The 25,316-nt window shown below is 41.2% G+C and overlaps 1 protein-coding gene across 4 annotated transcripts in view; it reads right to left on the minus strand.

Moving 5' to 3' along the window:
* Positions 1–13,217: 13,217 nt before the first annotated feature.
* ptprn2 (protein tyrosine phosphatase receptor type N2) overlaps positions 13,218–25,316 on the minus strand; it is a 247,133-nt gene continuing 235,034 nt past the window's right edge. For 3 of the 4 annotated variants that reach the window (XM_071329112.1, XM_071329113.1, XM_071329111.1), the window contains 3 exons: positions 23,789–23,853; positions 19,524–19,597; positions 13,218–15,815 (listed from right to left, as the gene is read on the minus strand). In XM_071329112.1, the coding sequence (XP_071185213.1) occupies positions 15,744–15,815; positions 19,524–19,597; positions 23,789–23,853 (211 nt within the window). In that variant the 3' untranslated portion in view covers positions 13,218–15,743. Of the gene's footprint in view, positions 15,816–19,523; positions 19,598–23,788; positions 23,854–25,316 lie in introns of those variants that run through there. The other variant, XR_011666471.1, reaches the window with a different exon arrangement.

Consider the following 25,316-nt stretch of genomic DNA (forward strand, 5'->3'; position numbering starts at 1 on the left):
CAGGAAAGGTATAGGGGACTCACTGTGACCCTGAATGATCTCTGGGATTATTCGTGGTTAAGTGACATGCGCAGCAGACAAGCCAGAGATATAGCCACACCTCCTAGAAGGATAGAAAGGGATCTAGACCTAGATTCAGTCAGATCGAGCTTTAACCGGCGATAGCCGACACCCGCATAGTTGATGTTTTGTCGGTGTCAGAGGTGAAACAGCTGCTCACTGTCAAATCAGTGAGCAGCTGCACTTGTAATCATTGTCACGAAACCACACCCTTCCCACTCGTGTTAGAAGTTCAGAACGAGAAAGTGTAGACTATATATAAATAATCACTCTCAAAGTGAAAATCATTAAATTAAGTAATGAGGATTTCTATCAGCCCAATCAAATAATTTGGATTTCTATCAGCTTAATCGAGGTGTAGATTACATTTCACATTCCAGTGTTCGAACTTGTAAAGAAGGCTGCATTAATCTTAATGCCACTCCATGCAGCCAATTGCAATGTCTGCTTTAAGTATAATGCCGGGAGCTGCTTGTGGATTTGAAAGCTCTAACCAAAACATCAGCTATGCGGATGTCGGCTAAAGCGAATCTAATTGAACTGAGGAAAGGTGCCCGAGCTTCAGACTCAGGCCTGGCTTGATGCAGAACCTTCCTCCTGACATACTGTAACACATTCTACTGGTTTATTGTAGCTCTCCAAGTTTCACACTGCACACCAGTCTTTGCTTCGCTCTCCCAGAGTAACTTTTGGTACTCATTATTCATACAGTTTACTTCCCGATGCCAGAAAAGCCTTATTCAATATTAATAGTACAGCCAACATTGTCAAAGTCAAAGCAGTTGCACAGACAGTGGTAGGTTGATATTGTGATCTGATGTATTGGTGATGAACATTGAGATTGAGTGCAAATAGTACTGTATATGACATGATTTTACTCTTTTAGCATCATGAAGAACATCTGGGTGCTGTCTGACAGCAAAAATGTCTAACCCCAGTTATTGCTCCTTATGATACTGTTTTGTTACTGTTTTGTTTAGAAAACTCATGAAACTGCCTCATTAAAATGCACCAAAGATTGTCCATCTTGGTGAAAACGTGCGCTGTGTGACTTAACAATCGCTGTGGGCATTTTTAATATCATGTTATTGAATTGTGCACGGTAAATACAGGTCTGTACTAGGCAGGGCGGAACACATGGTTTATGTCCCAAATGCACTACTTTACTTCTAAAGCACTACACATCTATATTATATCCTTCCAATGAATCACGTTCCAGTTGGAGAATATTTTAGCCCTATGAAAAGTCTGCAGCTGTTCCCTATGGAAAGGTGAAGACAGTGGAGATTAGCCACAGTGGGTGAGAAGGTCTAAAGTGTTAATCAACTTAAACAGACGACAGACATCGGCCTTCTACTATAATGTCACATGCAAAAGATGAGCCTGAAGAGTCCCAGATCCCACAGCACGTCCCCAAACAAGATGAGCAGCGGAGAGGTGAGGAAGAGGAGGACAAGGGAGAAGAGAGCTGTGAAGATGAGAAACGACACGAAGCCGAGAGCAACAGCTCGTCCTACAGCGAGTCTTGCAGTCAGTCTGACAGCACACCAGAGAGCAAGAGTGACGAGGAGAACGATGACAGTTTCGAGCCCGCCAGTGAAGAGCCATCCCAAGACTCTCCCTTCCCTGATGACACCGGTCCCGCAGCAGAATTATTCACACCAATAGAGGCTAATGATGACGACCCACCAAACCTTGCCAGTACTCTGGCTGCCTCCCACCTCCTTGGTGGCTACCCTCCTCTGTCCCGAGACACTTCCAGCTCCATCGATGGTACCCGCCTGTGGAAAAAGTGTTAAGAAACGTCCTGGCTCTTCCCCTCAGGAAGAAGGGACTACAAAAAGACAAAGAAAAGAGATTTTAAAAATCCCTAAATGAGTATCATGAATTACCAAATTGACTAGATAAAAAATGTGTCGATGTGCACATAACCCTAATTGCTACTGTAAGTCGCTCTGGATAATAGCTCCTGCTCATTCTGTATATATTGTACTGTTTAGCCCTTTCCTTTCCATCCAATGCCTCTCTAAATGTATTATATAAAATCTTGTTGCATATCTAACGCTAATATGTTATGACACATTTGTTAGCGGTGTCCTTATCATTAATAATTATGCAAAGGAGGTGGCAATCTTAGTATGCAACTGGTTAAGGTCCCCCCGGAGTGTGCCGATTAGATGTGTGTTGATAAACTCGCTTATGATGAGTGACAGTGAGCAACATTGGGGTCACGCTGGTCAGTCCCGCTGCCACTGCTGATGAAAACACACGGAAGCAAAATGCCAGGAGAGGACAGAAATAAAACACTGTAAAACGTGGGTGTTGTGCTTTTTGCCAGTTAATAACCGGGGAGGTGTGTGTGTGTGTGTGTGTGTGTGTGTGTGTGTGTGTGTGTGTGTGTGTGTGTGTGTGTGTGTGTGTGTGTGTGTGTGTGTGTGTGTGTGTGTGTGTGTGTGTGTGTGTGTGTGTGTGTGTGTGTGTGTGTGTGTGTGTGTGTGATGAGCAGAGATATCCATCATGGTTGAAGGCTTGCCTTTTAATCCCACCAGATACTGTGCTGCTTAGAAACTTATCACCCTCTTTTTTTGCTAACTTTTAAAAGTCGAAGAACTGTTCCACAAAAACCTCTTAAACTCTAATTTTACAGCCGTGTCCAAGCTCAGGTGTTATAGTCCAAGGGGAAAACACACATCTGACCTTACATTGACTGGTTAAAACCTGAGACTGAGCTCTGTGTTAGACTTGACTCAAAATATAGTCAATATGTAAATAAAATGCAAGTCTGTCTCACACCCACCAAAGCCAAGGATTTAATACGTGAAATGTAAAGGTCATTTCCGATTGAGCCGGCATATGCAGAGTTTACCGTGAATACAGTCTCTGCTAACACACTAACATTCCCTTTGGATCGGGCTACAACGCGAAACTTCAGCGCTATGGACTGAATCCAGCCCTAAAATGCAAACGGCTCTGTCTCCGTTGAGCCCTTGCTGACAGTGGCTGTGTTTAGACAGGCAGACAAATTGTGATCTTTTTTCCACTAATATGTGTTTTGACCAATCAGATCAGATCTGAAAAATCTCTGGTGTGAAAAGATCTAATGTGATTGGTCAAAAGACCAATTAGTGAAAAAATATCCGAATTGGGCTGCTTGTGTAAACACAACCAGTGACACACCTGTGTGCACAGAGCGAGTACATATGCTGTAGGCTACATCTCCATTTTTCCCCCTGTTGCTGACGTGTCCCTCCCCTGACAGCTCTAATAGCTGGGGCTGAGAAGGCTTGCTGCTGCTATTCGCCATTTCTAAGACCTCAGCATTAGAGACGTGCAGATGAGCTACCACAGTCAGCACCAGCAAACCCTACTCAACCATAACATTATGAATATTCCTCAATTATAGGATGTAAAGTACACAGACCTAATCAGTTTAGAAATGACTGTATGGAAACCATAATTATGCATGTTTAAATGTTTATATTCTGAAGGATACACGTTTATTAGAAAATGTATTTATTGTTATTGCTTCCTCCTGCTGTCAATTACCTAGAGTGTTCCAATGCCAATTGATATCTTGCCATCTCCCATTTAGGAGGATTAATATGTACTTTTTTAAAAATAGTTCAATATTACTAAATTAAATAGTCTATAGCTTTTAATGATGACTGGTTTAACGTAAAGTGATTTGTGATTTTAGCATTTCATGATGACTGTTGGAGCTAGGATGCTTCCTCTAGTCTAATGTCACTGAGATCAATCTGATTAAACTATCAGGCACTTGTTTTCTATAGATATGCATTTTTTGTACTTTCACAATGTGGTTACACTGGCTGTGATAGGTCCTGGTCAAAGAATACATTGGAATGCTGTGGAGAGGAATGGAGGAATAAGTGATGTCAAATCTGAAAATGCATCTCTCCGAGCAACAACGTTACAGATTATCCTCAAGTGTATGACTAATTCAGTCCCCAAACAACCAGCTTAAACATTTTTTTTTATCCTGTCATGATAGAGCAGGTCCCCAAGATACAGACCGAGCCTCCCCGGCCCTGAACGATGAATGGATCTTTTCAGTCTCAGACCTTTTCAATTGCACTTAAACGCTGTTTCAACCCACCCTTTTAATGATCTCACATGCTCTCCTCTCCGCAGGCTCTCAGCCACTACCTCGTTTTAATCACTTCTAGCTCTCAATCCCTTAACACTCTTGTAAATTCATGGTCTCATTTGTGGCTGGTTTTAGCTAACGCAATACTTCACCAATCAATAGGTCATTTGTACATTGTCCCACTCCAGATTGCACGGCGGCCATCTGCACAGATAACTGTCTGATAACTCGCAAACACTCATGGGATAGCTAAAAAGAAGTTTGGCTACAATATGATGTCCTAACATTCGAAAATGTTACAAATGTGACATCGTCCACTGAACCACCTTTAATCATCAAACGAGTCCGAGTTAATCTTACCAAAAACTATAAACCTGTAGCTGATATTGGTGTGTGTTTTTCATGAGCATGTCTTCACTACCTAATTATACATCTAGCTAAGGTGTTTTGCGGTGGTATAATCAGTATTTAATGTTTGAAATGTGTACAAAAATTTGCTAGCTAACACGTTAGTGTCTGCTTGCTGGCTAAACCAGTCTCAAATAAATCGATATGAAACGAAAGGCAGGAATGTTAACAACGCAAGTTCACACATTCCATGCTGAATACTCCCTCTAGCTAACTAGTGTAGCGAAGATTTAGCTAATGCACAAATGGGTTTTCATGATATCTGTACTGCAGTGATTAATGCGGAGAGTTCTACAGCTGACTGCTCTCTGTGACGTTATCATGTTGGCCAAACGTTACAAAGTAGTGAGGCACAGTGCCTGCTGTCAGAGTCAGATACATGCTGATTTCTGAGAACAGTCCTATAACTTTGTTGCCGTACAACTTCATCAACAAGCTGGTAAACTATCTACGGTATGGTCATTCAAACCAGTTAGCACTAGGCTGCTAGCTGGAGCAAGTTTCCCCAGCTGATCGAGCATGGTTTGCCGTAGTAGCCAGTGCGTCATAGCTACTGAGAGCGGAGTGATTTTCTGTATTAGGAACTAGTGTTAGGCAGATGAGTAAAATCTAGATTTTTAGAGTTGAGTTCCATGTCCTACAAGACCGATCGGATGAGGGACGAGCGTTGTTTAGGAGTGATGACTTTGGTCTTCTGTGTATATCCAAGCCCTGCTATTGCTCTTGACTTCATTACTAGGTTGGAGTTAGGGTTCGGGGAGTGTTTTCTAATTTGTGGGAAATGACATTAATCATTGTTGTTGGGAGGCCCATGGGTGAAATGCCCCCTCCAAATATTATCAAGAAGTCTGCAATTTCTTATTTATTTTGTATAATAAACTAAGTTTGGTTGAATTACAAGGTGGAACACTGAATTCCCAAATGTTACTCCATAGAAGCCGCTCCTCCCTTAGATATAATTCTGTGGGCCTAATTCAGATAGCCAAGCCTCCACCTCCACCCTCTCTCGCTCTCTCCCAACCTGCAAAATTTCAGTTGCGTCTCGCGCTCGACACTTGTCTTTCTATCACGCATGTAAACAACTCACTGAGCTATATCTTCCCGCTCCATAGCAAGCTGCTCTTTCTGCAGTGCATGACTGGTGAAGTAATTTAAAGTTGAGCTAAATGTAAAAAAAAAATATATATTTAAGAGGTTTTAAAAGGAACAGAAAGGAACGATATAAACCAGTACTTTCTAAACGTTCGAACCGGTTCAGAAATTTATTTAGCTGGTCGGAACAGTTGAACAGAATGAAAAAAATAACGGTTCTGTTCAGAACGAAACGATTGTAAAATGATCTATTTTCTAACCCCTGGTAATTAGTATAGGGTTTGATCTGTCAAAATGTTTTAATGCTAATGAGGGGGGCATGGTGGGATTATAAAATGTTATAACCAAGTGGTTTTACCTACAGTTGTACACTACTACCTGCTCCTGTAAATGCCAACCCCCGATCTGATTACTTTAGTGTGGAGGGCTTTCATCCGGTGTGTGTGTACGTGTGTTTGTGAGACTTGGGGACTTTCGGGTACAATGGCCTATTGTGACTTTGTGGATTTTGTGTGGATGGGTGTTGGGACATGGTGAAAACCGATTTGATGGGGTGGGCTGTGGTCTGTTCAGAAACCCCAAAACCTTTAAAGTTTCAATCATGTTTTATTAATAGCCTGAGATGTGAATTTAAAACTATGCCAATCATGATTAATTAATTTATAACCAGAGAATTGGGATGATTACAACAAGACCAAACATGCTTATTTTTTAAATGAGTCCACGTCAAGGAAGGTTACAGGCACATCTTTTCATAAGAGAGACAAGGCTTTCGGCAAGAGGGAATTTCAAGATGATGGCTTACTTCTAAAAAATAAATAAAAATATCACCAACCTAATTTCATGTGAAATAATAATATATTTGTGGATTTGTGAGGAGGGGTGTTGGGACATGGTAAAAAAACGGTTTGCTGGAGTGGGCTGTGATCTGTTCAGAAACCCTAAAACTTTTAAAGTTTCAATTCTGATGTGAATAAAAAATCATACCAATCATGATTTAAAACTTCTTATGGCTGCAGGGGCAGTATTGAGTAGCTTGGATGAAAGGTGCCCAGAGGTGCCCATAGTAAATTGCCTGCTCCTCAGTCCCAGTTGCTAATATATGCATACTATTATTAGTATTGGATAGAAAACACTCTGAAGTTTTTAAAACTGTTTGAATGATGTCTGTGAGTATAACAGAACTCATATGGCAGGCAACAACCTGAGAAAAAATCCAAACAGGAAGTGGGAATTCTGAGGTTTGTCGATTTTCAACCAAGCCCCTATTGAATACACAGTGGGATATGGATGAGTTTGCACTTCCTACGGCTTCCACTAGATGTCAACAGTCTGTAGAACCTTGTCTGATGTCTCTACTGTGAAGTGGGGCCGAAGGAGACAGGAATTAGTCAGGTCTATCATGACCTGACCATGCTCTGACCATGCGCGTTCACATGAGAGGGAGCTCTGTTCCATCGCACATCTGAAGTCAATGTAATTCTCCGGTTGGAACGTTACTGAAGATTTATGTTAAAAACATTCTAAAGATTGATTCAATACATTGTTTGACATGTGAACTAAAAAATCCTGACTGTTACGTAACTGACTGTTACGGAACTTTTTGACATTTCGTCTGCTTTTAGTGAACGTGCTTCCTGACTTTGGATTTGTTTACCAAACACGCTAACAAAAATAGCTATTTGGACAAAAATGATGGACATTACCGAACAACACAAACATTTCTTGTGGAAGTGGGAGTCCTGGGAGTGCATTCCGACGAAGATCAGCAAAGATAAGTGCAGATTTATAATGCTTTTTATGAGTTTTGTTGACTGCACAATTTGGCGGGTAACTGTATGGCTTCCTTTTGTGGCTGAACGCTGTTTTCAGATTATTGAATATTGTGCTTTTGCCGTAAAGCTTTTTGAAATCTAACACAGCGGTTGCATTAAGAACACGTGTATCTTTAATTATATGTTAAACATGTATCTTTCATCAAAGTTTATGATGAGTATTTATGTTATTTTACGTGGCTCTGCAATTTCTCTGGATATTTTGGAGGCATTTCTGAACATGGCGCCAATGTAAACTGAGGTTTTTGGATATAAATAAGAACTTTATCAAACAAAACATACATGTATTGTGTAACATGAAGTCCTATGAGTGTCATCTGATGAAGATCATCAAAGGTTAGAGATACATTTTATCTCTATTTCTGCTTTTTGTGATTCCTGTCTTTGGCTGGAAAAATGACTGTTTTTCTGTGATTTTGCGGTGACCTAACATAATCGTTTGTGGTGCTTTCGCTGTAAAGCCTATTTGAAATCGGACACTTTGGTGGGATTAACAACAAGATTACCTTTAAAATGGTATAAAATACATGTATGTTTGAGGAATTTTAATTATGAGATTTCTGTTGTTTGAATTTGGCACCCTGCACTTTCACTGGCTGTTGTCATATCATCCCGTTAACGGGATTGCAGCCATAAGAACTAATAATCAGAGAATTTGGATGATTACAACAAGACCAAACATGCTTATCTTTTAAGTGAGTCCATGTCAAGAAAGGTTGTGTGTGTCTGTGAGTATGGGATTGGCCTGTCAGGTGTGGGTGGGACTCCTTTACCACTGTCCAAATTTCCAAGCCTGTAAGATTGCATGAAGTTGTGAGGGGCATGTCAAAAAGGTATAATGTGGGTGTGTCAAAGGCCAAATGAGGTATAAATAAAGCCCAGCAAACACTACAAACTAAATGTATAGCAGGCTAGTGGATTTAATCTTGGAGTGGGTTCATTCTTGTTTTTTACAAGAGTAAAAAGAAAACAAAGACAGGTACGGACAGACTTATTTTAAGATACAATTGGCTTAATTTTTCATCGTCCAACTTTTCTCAGCTCCTTTTGTGATATCTGGTTGAAAAGTGATTATCTTGGGGAGAGGTAACCACTTATTTATATATTTTTTTTAAAGTCAGTTCTTTTTAATGCTTTTTTCCCCTAAACCATCTTTCTCAATGTGTGTGTGTGTGTGTATGATTTAAAATAGATGTGTTTTAATTTAAATGGATATGATTGTGATTTAAAACCAGATTTTCTTTTCACTTTTAGAAGTTCTGGAGGAAATGTAATTGATCTTTTCATTTATTATTTAGTATAATATTTTTTTTAAATTTTTTTGGGATAAAACATTTCCACTCTAGATACAAACGTATACGAACAACAACTTACAGACGCACACAAACAACGAGTACATCTCATCTGCCCAGACCCGCATGCTCACACCCTCATCCCTAGTGCCTGCATTATTGTTTTCCACTTGGCCTTAAATTGTACCAATTTGTTTTTCTCGGTCACACATGCTATTTCAATAATAAACCTTGAGATTTTCCATTTTGTTAATGATGGCGGACTGATTGATTTTTAGTATACGGTTTTTCAAGATGAGTGATGAAATGTGCAGACAGATGGATTTAAAGTAATGTTACATTGTAATACTTCTCGCCCCACGCATAACTTTTGGACTTTATAGCATTCCCAGAAAGCATGGATTGTCCAGTCATTGTTAGTTTTACACTTAATATATGACTCTGCCGTTGTGCTGTAGAATTAGTGCATTTTGTATCTTCTATAATACATTTTATACATAAGTTTATACTGGCATTAAGTGTACATTTTCGTTATGTAAGTTATTTTCTATTTTCAATGCAGCACCAGGAGAGTTTACAGAAATCTGTAAGTACAGATACCTTCTGATATTGATTCACTAGTTCATCAAGGGACAGTTTCTGTGGTTTGAACTTGATTCTATTGTCTTTATAGACCTGTTATCCTCAGCTGAGAACCAGGGGCCTTCATAGCATGGGCCAAGTTCAGCTAGCACGGCCAGTGTAGTGCCTAGTTAACGTATGCTGTATATATCTGCTGATTCAAATGGTGGCACAGAGTGACTCTTTCCACTTTGTTCTATGGAAGCACACTGGCTGATGGAGAATGATAAAGTAGTATTTACAGCCACATTCATATACGATTTGGTTTTACCTTCCAACATACAGTGCCTTCGGAAAGTATTTAGACCCCTTGACTTTTTCCACATTTTGTTATGTTACAGCCTTATTCTGAAATTGATTAAATATGTTATTTTCCTCACCAATGTACACATAATACCCCATACTGACTAAGTGAAAACAGGTTTTAGGATTTTTTTGCAAATGTATTAAAAATAAATAACATAAATACCTTATTTACATAAATATTCAGACCCTTTGCTATGAGACTCGAAATTGAGCTCATGTGCATCCTGTTTCCATTGATCATCCTTGAGCTGTTTCTACAACTTGATTGGAGTCCACCTGTGGTAAATTCAATTGATTGGACATGATTTGGAAAGGCACACACCTGTCTATATAAGGTCTCACAGTTGACAGTGCATGTCAGAGCAAAAACCAAGCCATGAGGTCAAAGGAATTGTCTGTAGAGCTCCGAGACATGATTGTGTCAAGGCACACATTTGGGGAAGGGTACGAAAACATTTCTGCAGCATAGAAGGTCCCCAAGAACACAATGGCCTCCATCATTCTTAAACGGAAGAAGTTTGGAACCAACAAGACTCTTCCTAGAGCTGGCCGCCGGGCCAAACTGAGCAATAGGGGGAGAAGTGCCTTGGCCAGGGAGGTGACCAAAAACCTGATGGTTACTCCAACAGAGCTCTAGAGTTCCTCTGTGGAGATGGGAGAACTTTCCAGAAGAACAACCATCTCTGCAGCACTCCAACAATCGGGCCATTATGGTAGAGTTGCCAGACAGAAGCCACTCCTCAGTAAAAGGCACATGACAGCCCCCTTGGAGTTTGCTAAAATGCACCCAAAGACTCTCAGACCATGAGAAACAAGATTCTCTGGTCTGAAGAAAAAAAGAAAACTCTTTGGCCTGAGTGCCAAGTGTCACATCTGGAGGAAACCTGGCACCATCCCTTCAGTGAAGCATGGTGATGGCAGCACCCAAGAATTCTCGAGGCTGTAATTACTGGCAAAGGTGCAAGGTGCAGGTGTAAATGTGATTATTTGTGGTTATTAATTTTATTTCTAAAAACCTGCTTTTGCTTTGTCATTATGGGGTATTTTGTGTAGACTGAGAGATCAAAATAAAATAAAAACTTCCAATAAGGCTGTAACGTGACCAGTGTCCAAAACACATCAAAGGCTGGTCACCAGCGAAAACACAACAAAGGCGGGTCACCAGCGAAAACACAACAAAGGCTGGTCACGAGTGAAATCACAACAAAGGCTGGACACAAGCAAAAACACAACGAAGGCTGGTCACTAGCCTATGTTGGTCTATGTAGTTTTTTTCAACAGAGTGATCAATGAATGTGATAACAAAACAAGCTTACAAACATATCATTTGTCCATGGAGAGCATCTTGAAATCCCAAGGGTTTGCTGGGAGCTGGCTGGCATGCTTTCCAGGATTTCCAAAGAGAAGGGTCCTGGTGTTGTTGGGAGTGAATGGGGAGCAGATTGCTGAGGCAGTCTCTCATGTCTATCCAAGGCCTTGATACCTTTGATCTCCTTCACAAACAAACAAGCTATTAAACTAGTTGGCGCTGCTGGGCAATATCTCCCCGTCTGCTTTATTTTTCTGTCTGCCTGGTAGAAATGCTGATCCTGAGTAAACTGCTCCAACATGAATAGTTATGCAGAAATGTAGTTTACGAAGGTTCAGTCAGGAAGGCTGGTCTGAATGCTCATTTAACTTCTTCCAGCAAGCATAACATAAACTCACTCTGTTTCCTGTTCTACGGGCATAGTGGGAATGAATACAACCGTTTCATCAGCATAGCATCTTGTTTCTTCTCCTCTTTCCTATTAGCCATGTGCGGAATGTCATTCACCTATTTACCTTATAGCCTGTAAGCACGGCACAATAATGCATTTTCCTCATGCTTGCTGTTAAGCTCTGGGCTCACTCTTGCAATTATCACCTTCCCTCTCTCTCACCCAGGCGTAAATCTTAGGATGTATTTGTATGTCAACTTACCCTCGTTCTCCACTTGCTGTTTTCCAGTAAGGTTTTGACAACCATCCAACTCCCCACCACCACCAGCTATATATAATAACCTTAAGGCCTGTCATTGGAACTTTTTACTCTCAGAGGGGGGGGGGTTCGATGGCAGCAACCCCGCAGAGGGCTACCTGCCATTACATCATTTGGCTCCGAGGATCTTCCCTCGGAGACGAGGCCATTCCCCAAACTATTTAATAAAATGTCATATTACATTCCGGTCTTTGTTGTTCATTCAGCTAAGCCTGTACTCGATTCGAAGTTTCCGGCAAAGACTTGTGGGTAGGAATATCGACGCCCACCATCTTCTGAACGACATTCAGAAACTGAAAAGCGCTATGAAAACCTAGGAAGTAAAGGTGATCAGTGCCCTCGGTGCAATAGGCTATACAAACCTGATATGAGATTGAAATGAAGACAATCTGATTGTTAACGCTATAGGCTATGGCTTCCCTTATACCTCAACCATGTACTGTAAGACAGCCTGAGAGGTGCCCAGACCATTCACGCCTGATATTACCCCCAAAGGATTTCAGTGGGTAAAATACTGGGCTGATTCTCTTTCATAGCCTGCCCTCTCTCTCATCTGAAAAATGCGGTAAGAAGACAATCATTTAATCTGTCCAGGGATGGACTTTTCAACCTGCATTTACATAACTATGGTTAACTGTACTGTGAACTTCAACACCTTCTCACAAAGCAACTGTTTTGATTATGGTGTTCACAAATCCTCATTGTCAGTCCTAGCTATGGAAACACAATTTCCCTAGTATAACATAAGGGTGTATACACTGGTGTAACCTCAGTGTTACAGCTGAAAAGCAGCATTAGGGCTCTATTCAATCCATATCTCTGAAGTTTGAATAGTGCCCTTAATTTCAGGCATGGAATTCAGTCAGTGCACTCACCCTCTGGTAAAAGAACCCATCTTTTATTTAACTGTACATCAAATTGTCACACCCTGATCTGGTTCACCTGTCCTTGTGATTGTCTCCACCCCCTCCAGGTGTCGCTTATTATCCCCGGTGTATATATCCCTGTGTTTCCTGTCTCTCTGTGCCAGGTTGTCTTGTTTGCCAAGTCAACCAGCGGTTTCCCTTGCTCCTATTTTTTCCCAGTCTCTGTTTGTTTCTAGTCCTCCTGGTTTCGACCATTGCCTGTCCTGACTCCGTACCCGCCTGCCTGATCACTCTGCCTTGTCTGACTACAAGCCTGCTTATCCCCTTGTACTGTTTTGGACTCGGATCTGGTTTCTGACCCCTGCCTGGCCTGACCTCGAGACTGCCTACCGTCTGGTACTGTTTGGACTATAACCTGGTTTATGAACTCTCGCTTGTCCCCGACCTGCCTTTGCCTACTCCCTTGGTTATAAGAAATATCGGAGCTCTACAATCCGCCTCCTGTGTCTGCATTTGTGTCTCGCCTTGTGACCTTATACAAATACCATAAGTACTCCTTTGAATGTTTTCTAAAGAACTAGTGGAAAAAATGACAGGCAAATCTCTGGTCAACCGTTCTATGGTTTATTTTCAATCTGATATAATTTTTATTTCCACACAAAATATATGGTTTTCATTGAAGAGTTCAGTAAACATTTTAATAGCACTACAGGGATCGAATCATTTATATTCTATACATCAGGGTTGTCAAACTCATTTTGCCTCAGGGGTTGCATTTGGTTTTCAACGAGATCCAGAGAGCCGCACTGAAAATTGGTTATATTTCACATTTCTTTTATAGTCCTCCATCATTTTTGGAATTTTCTAATCTTCCTGACTGTCTAGTTTTCATTTCGGTGATTATTAGCTAGCTGGACGCAGTCAAGAAACTGTATGAGTGTAGGTCCATTATAATTTCTACACAGTTTTAGTAATTTTAAAGTGAATTAAGTTTATTTACCCCCTCCCCCAAAACAAATATTTCCACCCACCCAAACCACGCGCGGGCCAGATTGGACTCCCTCTGTATATTTGACACCCCGTCTATGGACTTCACCTGCCCACATGTCACAATATTCTGTCAATTAAAAGGACAAAACAAATATAATGAACAATGTCAATATAATTCAGCTTAATCATATCATATTGTTAAAAGCTATATTTATCACTCTATTTGTAATCACTATATTTCGGTGACGCTTAAATATTCCCGGTATTACATTCATATACATAACAATGTCAAACAAACGAATACAGTCTGCTGCAAGAATCCCTGCACAAGAGAACAACTAAACCTCACATACCGGCCCTGTTCAAATACTTCAGGAATGTATCCTTCCTTCCAACCTTCAATAAAATAATCACATATATGAATTGGTTGGATTGGTGGAAGTAATAGGACGATAACCTTGCTTACACCGATCCAATCATATACAGATCTGTTACCTCAAGGACGGAAGGATGCAGTTCGAAAGTACAGTTGAAGTCGGAAGTTTAGTCATTAAAACTAGTTTTTTTAACCACTTTACAAAATTCTTGTTAACAAACTATAGTTTTGGCAAGTCGGTTAGGACATCTACTTTGTGCATGACACAAGTAATGTTTACAACAGTTAACAGACAGATTATTTAACTTATAATTCACTGTATTACAATTCCAGTGGGTCAGAAGTTTACATACACTAAGTTGACTGTGCCTTTAAACAGCTTGGAAAATTCCAGAAAATTATGTCATGGCCTTAGAAGCTTCTGATAGGCTAATTGACATCATTTGAGTCCATTAGAGGTGTACCTGTGGATGTATTTCAAGGCCTACCTTCAAACTCAGTGCCTCTTTGCTTGACATCATGGTAAAATCAAAAGAAATCATCCAAGACCTCAGGGAAAAAAATTGTAGACCTTCACAAGTCTGGTTCAACCTTGGGAGCAATTTCCAAACGCCTGAAGGTACCACGTTCATCTGTACAAACAATAGTACGCAAGTATAAACACCATGGGACCACGCAGCCGTCATACCGCTCAGAAAGGAGACACGGTCTGTCTCCTAGAGATGAACGTATTTTGGTGAAAAAGTGCAAATCAATCCCAGAACAACAGCAAAGGACCTTGTGAAGATGCTGGAGGAAACAGGTACAAAAGTATCTATATCCACAGTAAAACGAGTCCTATATCTACATAACCTGAAAGGCCGCTCAGCAAGGAAGGAGGCCTAAAAACCTGACTCAGTTACACCAGCTCTGTCAGGAGGAATGGGGCAAAATTCACCCAACTTATTGTGGGAAGCTTGTGGAAGGCTAAGTCTGACCCAAGTTAAACAATTTAAATAATAATTGAGTGTATGTAAACTTCTGACCCACTGGGAATGTGATGAAAGAAATAAAAGCTGAAATAAATCATTCTCTCTACTATTATTCTGACATTTCACATTCTTAAAATTAAGTGGTGATCCTAACTGACCTAAGACAGGGAATTGTTACTCGGATTAAATGTCAGGAATTGTGAAAAACTGTTTAAATGTATTTGGCTAAGGTGTATATAAACTTCCGACTTCAACTGTATTTGAACGGGGTCATAGTATATGGTTCAGAACTTAAATAGTAAAGACCGCTTCGACATCATTCTCTTAAGCATCTTCTCTTTATACAGGACACAGATGTTTGGGCCTTGAATACAATAGTATATACATCACATCAATAACCAAGTATCTGATGCTAAGTTTAACACATTATTCAGATCACAAAGAGAGAGAGAGAACACACGTTATCTTAAAACATATGTTCGATAACAACTGCAAACAGAATACATCACAGTTAAGAAGACCAGGTCGGTCAAGTATCTGGCACAACATTCATAAGTACACCAAGAGAGAGATTGAGAGAGAGAGAGAGAATCAGAGGAGAGAGAAAGCAGGAGAAGAGGTATGTGTCCCAAATGGCACCCTATTATAGGCCCTGGTAAAAAAAAAAAAAATGTTGCCCCCTACGTAGGGAATAGGGTGCCATTTGGGACATGGACAAGATGTCAGTCTTGAGTGGGCAGAGGAACTTGTGTTTAGACAGCGAGACATGGCATGGTGCGGTGCGCTGCGGTGTCGGGTTTCACTGTGGAAGTGCTTTTAGGATGGCATTCACCTCCTCCGCCACGGCTGTCAGCGCAAACTCAAACTGCTCCTGTAGAGAGAGAGAGAGAGAGCGAGAGAGAGAGAGTGAGTGTAAAGTTACAGGACTGCCAGTGAGTCCTATCAGAGTGACACTTTTTATAACTACCTCTTGTTGAACAATATATTGAAAAAATGATATATACCATTTCTTTCCAAATCAAACATTTTTGATTTTCAATATTCATGTTTATAGTTTTCAATATTCATACTAAAGAAATTACTAAAATACTACTCTAATACTACTAAAATACTATTACAGAGGAAGTGGTAAAGCTTCGTATGACACCAACTTTTGTTTTGTAGCACCTACAGATGAAACATTACGGAGTCTTAAAGAAGGCCTGGTAAGGCCAAAATGTCACAAATATTCCAACTTCAATTAATTATTTCTTAATTATGCTTCAATCTTTCCTCCAAAGGCCCCTTTTATGAATAAAATCCCCAAAATCATGGTCTCACTTTGTTCTAGTTTCGTGGGGAATCACCCCATTGCCTACACTTTCTCGTTCTGAACCTCTAAAGTGGGTGGAACGGGTGTGGCTTCATGACAATGACAACAAGAGAAGCCACTCACCGATTTGACAGCTTTTAACGCACTTACACCTCCAAAACACCAGCTATGCGGGTGTCAGCTAGCACAGGTTAAAGCTTGATCTGATTGAATCTAGGCTTAAATCAACTGTTCTCTCAAGTGTGTGTGCGTGTGTATGTGTGTGACTCACTGTGCTCCCTCAGGAGCACAACAGGACCGATCGTTTTTCACCCTGAAGACGCACTGTTTCACATTCCACTCCTCAACTCTCACTCAGGCTTCAGGCGCTAAAATAAACTCACTGAGGAGAGGTAGGCGTTTGCAAGAATCAGACTTCAGATGTGTCAACACAAAACCTGCCACATTTTCGCCCGGAGAAAAATAAAATCTATACTGAGGAGTTCTTTACAACAAGTAATGTCAATATTTTTTGGCTTAGGTTGTTCTTATTTGTATAGGTCTTCATAAAATACCTTTAATAGCTATAGTTAATTAAAACACATTTTTTTAAAGAAATTCCACAAATCTTTAAACCTTGGAACATATTGATTAAGCTGTCTCGGTAGGCATTATGGTGTCCAAGGAAGAGGGTTTCACATTTCCACCACTGGAGGGAGTTAAACCTCTGTCTTTCCCACAAAGTTACAGGAGACATGCTCTTGAGCATAGAGTCAGTATATTTAACACATCTATCTAAGACCAGAACAGCTAATGTTGCATATATTTTACAGCTAAAAGCTGTCCTCAAAAAAATGTAATCAATTTATGCTCTTGATGAACCTGTGAGGCACCATAGTAGCATCAATAATATTGCTAGTTCTCTGCTGTAATTTAATTTGCCCTTAGATGTTTTAGTGAAAGGCTTTTAACATTTACGTTTGCCAAAATGAAACCTTCCCTAACAAGCTCCAATCAGATACCTGAGTAACTGGTAAATATGATTCAGCGAAAGCTGCATTAAATCCATTTAATTTACATAAATAAAAACTTCAGGACGTCTCCAGTAAACAACTTTGATAAACGTGATACAGCCTAATTTTGCCCTGATTGCCTTAATTGATATTTCCGGAGTTAAATGGAGCCGTCTTAAACGACACAAAAAGCTTTCGCTGCCCATCATAATTCAGTATTCATAGATGAGCGAGCATGGTCCGTTTAAATACACACATTCTCCAGGGAACCGACTTGCTTGTAATGAGATGTTTCAAACCTCCCTCACTCCCAGGTAAACGAGTTAGATTATTTTAGTTAAAGGATGAGTAACGTTAACGTTCAGTTATTGCAGAAGCTAGCAGATTCATTACTTACCCACAACAGCTGCAAATCCCAATAAAACTATTTCACGATTTGAAGTTCCATTTCCGTACTTTGTCTAACAACACTATCATTAATCTAGCAAAGAAGTTGTGGGTCAGAGTGCAGTATTTATTTAGTTTCATCACAGACACGCTTTCTAGCAAGTTTCTCACACTGGCTTTAGCTGGGGCCTGCTTGGGCAAGTCCAGGGGGTTGCCTAGCAACACCTGCCTCAGAGCGGAGGCAATGTTTGCATAGCGTGACAAATTCCCATGATTTGTGAATCTGTTCGGATCGAACAGCTAGTGTGACAGCTAAAATAGCTTTGAAAAAATACGATTTCAGCTAATAGGGAGAAGTATAAAAATAACGATATTATACTGTAGCATTGACTAATCATAAACTATTTACATATAATATAAATGTGGGTACATTTGTGGACAAAATTCTGACTTACTCAACCTTTAAGAAAAGAGGAATGGGAGTTAGGAGGCTACTCTAAATTCTAGAGGCAAGCAAGAATTACATGTATTTATTTATTTTACCTTTATTTTAACACGGAGTCCCATTGAGACCAAGGTCTCTTTCACAAGGGAACCCTGCATACACATCATTTACAAAATACAATATAATACTAATATATGAAAAATTACAATAGGGGACAATAGGGGTTGTCACAGTGCTTATTACTCCCAATCCGGATGGTGCTGTGTAATAACTTTAAGATCAAAATATGTGAATTCTTTGAAAGAACTCATCCACCTGGTCACTATCAACTCCATTATAACCGTATTGTTCGGGGACATTGCCACTATATAACAAATCCCAAGCTCTTTTGTGATGTTGCTATAAAGGCCTCCCTTTCCAGTAAACACAAATATCTTTTTGAGCGACATATCAAAATGTGTTTGGAATATGTACTGTGGAGAGCGTTGTAAAATGTGACAATTATTTTTAATGCCACGAGAGGTACCGGATCCAGACAAATACTGTAGGTTCCGGAACGAAACAGTCGAAAGTGGATCCTGTTCCGCTTGGCTCAAATTAAGCACTGCTTATAAGGATAAAAAAAACGCTCCCTATTTCAACCCAAGACCGTGGTCTTTCTATTAATGTTGAAAAGAATCTCGTACGATTTACTGGTGCTGAGAAATACACGAGGGTAAAAAGTGTGACCCAGGTCTCCTCTACATTCAAGAAAAAACAATCCCATTCATCAGCAAAGAGGTCCCCAATCAACATTTTGAAATGCCCGAGAGCCACCAGAACATCCAGTTGTAGGGAACTCTAGATTGTTCCATACATGGGATGCAAAGAAACTAAAAGCCGTTTTACCTAACACTGAGGAGACCGGAGAGATTTCCAGAGTTAGCCATCCCTGAGACCGGGTATGGTAACTCGTCAGTCTAAAGATTATTAATAAAGTAAGGTATGGCAGGAGTTTTTGTAGGAGAATATGAGTTTTGGATATTGAAAAAAAAAAAGCCAAATGCTAAGCTTACTTCCACATGGAGATCTTAAACTCTGAGGGCTGGTTTCCCAGACAGAGATTAAGCCTAGTCCTGCACTAAAAAGCTATTTCAAAAGGGGTTTCTCCATTGAGCATGCTTTTAAGTTCAGAACAAGGCTTAATATGTGTTTGGGAAACCAGCCCTCAGTGTCTGTGGACATAAACTTCCTCATGTGTGATTTTGAATATGAACTGACTGTGAATCTTAAAAAAAAAAAGCCCCTCCAATAAATAAATAGTCTTGATAATTTCAAGCAACCAATCATGTCATTGTGCACTTACCCGTGAACTAGATGCACCTCTTTGTGAATGACATGAACTCCCCCACTTCTCCCCTCTCCCCACTCCCTCCTTCCCTCCCTCAGAGCGAGGGACCTTACCTTTGTCTGGACCATGCCGGGTCTTTGGTCTCTCAAGTGCTCCAGGGTAGCGGCAATATCAATCTCTTTAGCACCTGCAACAGACCGCACATTGGACTGACTTCAAAGCAGCAGAGTAATCCAGCTCACATCTGTCAATCTCCTTTCTACCGGCTCCCTTTGGATAGGCATGGCGATTGAAAATTATTACATTCATCCCTCGAAAGACTTGGAAAGGAGCCACTGACTGTTTTCACTAGAATAATATATGCATGGGGATATTTCTGGGGCAGGGCATATTGTACAATCAATGATGCAATCAAAGAAACTGTGCCCTGCTTGAAAAAGAACCATGCATTGTAGTAGCAGGCATAAAATTGCACTATGCTCAACTGTGATTCAGAAGCTTGCATTCTGATGTCTGAGATAATCGGAAATGAATGGAAAAGCAAGCCAATTTGCTATACTTCGTATGATGTGGGAAAATATGAGAGATGTGTTAGATGTGATATAGTTGACCTTCACCATACAATAAATGTTTTTGTGTCATTTTAAAATTCAGCAAGTTATGTGAGCTGAGTAGCTGTAATAGACTGAATAATGCCAACGTGCAATAAACTCTAATTTGAAATATCCTTTCACCTTTAGCTTGAATAACTTCAACAACCAGACTATTGTGGGAGTCTAATAAATGGCGAGTTGGAGGGGACCATGAGGGCTCATTTGAGATTCACTTCCAAAAAAAGAAATAGAGGGAGAGAAAGCCCAGAGCCCTTAAAGACGTTTTGAAAGGGGGAGAGAGGGAAGGGAGAGAAGGGGCCGGTTAATGCAGCTGGACTCCCAGCTCAAAGTGATCCAATACAACTTTCATGTTTTAGAAGTGTTGGATTCTCAAGTTTAAGAGGGGAGAAAATTCTCCAACAATAAAAGGCTTCGGAGTGAAATTATTCTTGTGTACAATTCACTCTGGAGGAGAGAAGAAGATGAAGAAGAGGAGGAGGTAGAAGAAGAAGAAGGCGAAAGAGGGATTTTATGTCTGGGCCCCCCGGGCTTTTCATTCTGTTTGCGAACACAAGGCCTCACACTTCTCAAGACCAGATGAGCCTCACACCAAACAAAGAGGAATAGGCCGCTCATGTTCTGGGTTGCTCATTGCTCAACATAACAAAAACTTGTGGGTCTGGTCCCAGGCCCAGTCCCAATCACAACCACTAGCTACACCCACAGCCCAAGCCCAAACCTTAGCCCCAGCCCCACCGCAAACCTCTAGCCTGAACCCCAGAACAGGGATGTGTGTGACAGCCTGAGAAAGACCTCCATCCAGCAGGACCATGCTACCCTGACTCTGCCCTTTGATTCCCCCATTAAGACCAAAGCTATAGAGCAAGGGTCCAAAGACACAGAGAAGGAGGAGGCCAGGGTCAGGGCCAGATGTACGGATGACCTGCTCTGATAGGGGTGGGAGGCCAGGGGGGCATAGGGGGACATCTATTGTATCCACTGCTGGAGTTATTTCTCATTATGCAATACAGAGCCTGGTGTTGTATAGTAAATCAAATCAAATTTGTCACATGCGCCAAATACAACGAGTGTCGACTTTACCATGAAATGCTTGCTCTACGAGCCATTCCCAACGATTCAGAGTAAAAAATATTTAAAAATAAATAAATAAATAAATATATATATACGTATTTACTAACAAAAGAGGAATGAAATACACAAGAATGGAGCTATATACAGGGAGTGCCAGATCAATGTGCAGGGGTACGAGGTATTTGAGATAGATATGTACATGAAGGCAGGGTAAAGTGACTAGGCATCAGAATAGATAATAATACAAGTAAAATAGAGAACAGAGTAGCAGCAGCATATGATGTGCAATAGTGTGTGTATCTGTGTGTGCGTATGTGTATTTGGGTTGTGTCGGTATGTGTGTTGTGTTTGTGTGTGTGTGTGTGTGTGTGTGTGTGTGTGTGTGTGTGTGTGTGTGTGTGTGTGTGTGTGTGTGTGTGTGTGTGTGTGTGTGTGTGTGTGCGTGCGTGCGTGCGTGTGTGCGTGTGAGAGTGTCAGTGTAGTGTGTGTAAGTGAGTGTGTGCATATATAGTCTTGTCAGTGCAGATAGTCTGGGTAACTATTTAATTCAATATTTAGCAGTCTTATGGCTATTTAGCAATCTTATGGCTCGGGGGTCAAAGCGGTCTCGGAGCCCGTTGGTTCGAGAACCAATGCTTCGGTACCATTTGCTGGACAGTAGCAGAGTGAACAGTCTATGACTAGGGTGGCTGGAATTTTTGGCCATTTTTTGGGGCCTTCCTCTGACACCGCCTGATATAGAGGTCCTGGATGGCAGGGAGCTAGGCCCCAGTGACGTACTGGGCTGTCCACACCACCCTCTGTAGCGCATTTGCCATTCCAAGTGGTGATGCAGCCAGTCAAGATGCTCTCGATGGAACAGCTGTAGAACTTGAGAACTTTGAGAATTTGAGGGCCCATGACAAATCTTTTCAGCCTCTTGAGGGGGAAGGGGCACTCTCGTGTGGACCATGTTAAATCCTTAGTGATGTGGACGCCAAGCTCTCGACCCTCTCCACAACAGCCCTGTTGATGTGGACAGGGGTGTGCTCTCCCCTCTTTCTCCTATAGTCCACTATCAGTTTCTTGGTCTTACTGATGTTGAGGGAGAGGTTGATGTCCTGACACCACACCACAAGTCTCTGACCTTCTCCCTGTAGGCTGTCTCATCGCCATCTGTGATCAGGCCTACCACCATTGTATCGTCAGCAAACTTGATGATAGTGTTGGAGTCGTGCGTGGCCACACAGTCGTGGGTAAACAGGGACTACAGGAGGGGACTAAGCACACACACCTGAGGGCCCCCCATGTTGAGGGTCAGTGTGGCTGAGGTGTTGATGCCTACCCTCAACACCTGGGGCTGGCCGGTCAGAAAGTCCAGGATCCAGTTGCAGAGGGAGGTGTCCAGTCCCAGGGTCACTAGCTTGGTGATTTGCTTGGAGGGGACTATGGTATTGAACGCTGATCTATGAACAGCATTCTCACATAGTTATTTCCCCTCTTGTCCAGGTGGGAGAGGGCAGTGTGAAGTGCAATTGAGATTGCATCATCTTTGGATCTGTTGGGGCGGTATGCAAATTGTGGGTCCAGGGTGTCTGGGATGATGGTGTTGATGTGTGTCATAACCAGCCTTTCAAAGCATTTCATAATTACAGATGTGAGTGCTATAGGGCGATAGTCATTAATGCAGGTTACCTTGAAGTTCTTGGGAACAGGGATAATGGTGGTCAACTTGAAACATGTTGGGATTACAGAGTGGGACAAGGAGAGATTGAACATTTCCGTGAAGACACTTGCCAGCTGGTCTGCGCATGATTTGAGAATGCACCCTGGTATTCCGTCTGGCCCAGCAGGCTTGCGAGTGTTAAACTGTTTAAAAGTTTTACTCACATCAGCCATGACAAGCGAGATCACACAGTCATCCGGAACAACAGGAGCTTTCATGCAAGACTCAGTGTTGTCTTCCTTGAAGTGAGTATAAAAGGCATTTAGCTCGTTTGGGAGTTCTGCATCATTGGGCATCCCACGGCTGGGTTTCCCTTTGTAACCCGCAAGCCCTGCCACATATGAAGTGCTTCAGAGCCGGTGTAATAGGATTCCACCTTCCTCCCATATTGTCCTTTTGCATGTTTGATGTCTCGTCGGAGGTCGTATCGGTCATACTATACGCACATAATTTACTGAAAACATACTCAAAGGTGGTTGTGTGATATGAATGTCGATTAATATATCAATATTTGCATCTTGTGAGAAGCCAAATTAAGATGGAATATATACTGTATAATTATGATAAATTAACTTGCCCTTTACAGGGGAATGAATTTGACATTGACGATGGTTGAAAAAAAAACAGTTGAAAAATGACCCTTTTTTAAAAGAAATTTCAAATAAATAAATATGTACAAAAACACAATCATGGTCTTAAGGTCAAGGAGTGTTGTTTTTTTGTGAATGCTTATGAGAATTAATTTCAGTTATGAGTAGCCATGCTTTTGCTCTCCCTCTTATCACTGTCTTTCTCTCTCCCTCACCCTCTCTCCCTCTCTTCTCCTTTCTGGAGATCCCTCCCAGAGTTTTCAGCAGAGGCCTCACTCAGTCACCCTCTAATGCGTCCCAAGACCTTCGGCTGAAAATGGAGGCGTTTCACCATTGCCATGGCAACGTCTCCACACAAGCAGAAAGAGTGCGAGACGGAGAGGCCCATTGACTCCTACCTTTAGCCATCCTATTGAGGACCATGTCAATCAGAATGTACGTTCCGCTTCTGCCAGCTCCGTCACTGCAAAGTAACGAGAGAGAAGAAGACGCTCATTAGTGAGGTAGGGAAAGGACACAGAGCGGGTCCCTCAAATACAACAGTAGTGTTTGCCTCTTACATGAAATGAAATAGCTCATTTAGAATGTCTTGCATTATTGCTGTAAAGTCTGAGGAAATACAAATGTTGAGGAGAGCATTTCAAAATATATATTACATAGCTTACTGTACAGTGTAAGTACACGCGGGTACAAATGGGTTGTGTATGGTAAATAGCAGTTATTTACCATACATTACCCACAGTTATTTACCATACATTACCCACAATTATTTACCATACATTACCCATTTGATGATGATATTAAATTGAAGAACATAAGATATTAATAAAAGCTGTAATAACCATTGCGTACAAAGTTGTCATCATTATAAAAATATAAACATATTTATTTGTAGAGTTTAGATTTTTTTAAACAAATTATACAAAACATGCACGCGCGCGCGTGCGTGCGTGCGTGTGTGTGTGTGTGCGTGCGTGTGTGTGTGTGTGTGTGTGTACACATACATGTGTGTGTGGTCCACATACTTCTATAGAGAGGACTGGTTTGGAACTGGCGTTATGAGGGACAAAAGCTTTCAAAAGCAGCAGCAGCGTGAGCGTGTAGCAGACAGGCACCTCAGGAGCAGAGGAGAGGTGGAGAGGCCAGAGGCCATTAGCAGAGCAGCTTTGGGGAGCCTGCTTTGCTATTCCACCAGAGATAGGCACATGAAAAGCCTCTCTTTGTGCCTGCCGGGCATTCAATCTGTCTGCATGTTAATTGCAAACAAGGCGTTCACTATCTCTCTAATAAAGGCAAAGCCAATAAAACAGGAGAGACCGAGAGAGCGGCGTGAGACGAGGAGCGCCACTGTTTATTTAATCCACTGTTTCTCATATAGAGACCAGGCAGAGACCGCTATGGCCAGATAGACAGACAGACACAAAGACAGACAGACAGAAACTCTTCGTGCATGAGTGAACACTATTAAAGATATGGAGGCAGTTACCTGCTATGAAATAACGAGAGAAGCTTCACTAACTAAACAAAACGAAAAATATATTGGTGCAATATGGTTTCCAAAAGTACACATTTGTATGGTCAGTGAATATGATCCCAAAAATATAAACATCAATATTTTAGGTAACTGTGTGTCTAACTGTGTCTTCCTATACCTTCTTATGTATTTATTTGGACAGTGAAGCTAAAACATTTGATTTGGTTTCCATACTCCAGCACTTTGGATTTGAAATCAATTGCTTCATATGAGGCCATAGTACAGAATGTCACCTTTTATTTCAGGGTATTTTCGTGCATATCTGTTTCACATTTTATAAATGAGAGCCCTTTATGTATCTAGTCCCCCTATTTGAAGGGCAGGTTGACGGTTATTGGGATGAATCTTGTCCTGGAGGCAGAGCGATTTCCGCTAGATGGGCCAGTTGCAAA

The sequence above is a fragment of the Salvelinus alpinus genome, chromosome 10 (assembly GCF_045679555.1).
Source record: "Salvelinus alpinus chromosome 10, SLU_Salpinus.1, whole genome shotgun sequence".
Lineage (NCBI taxonomy): Eukaryota > Metazoa > Chordata > Actinopteri > Salmoniformes > Salmonidae > Salvelinus > Salvelinus alpinus.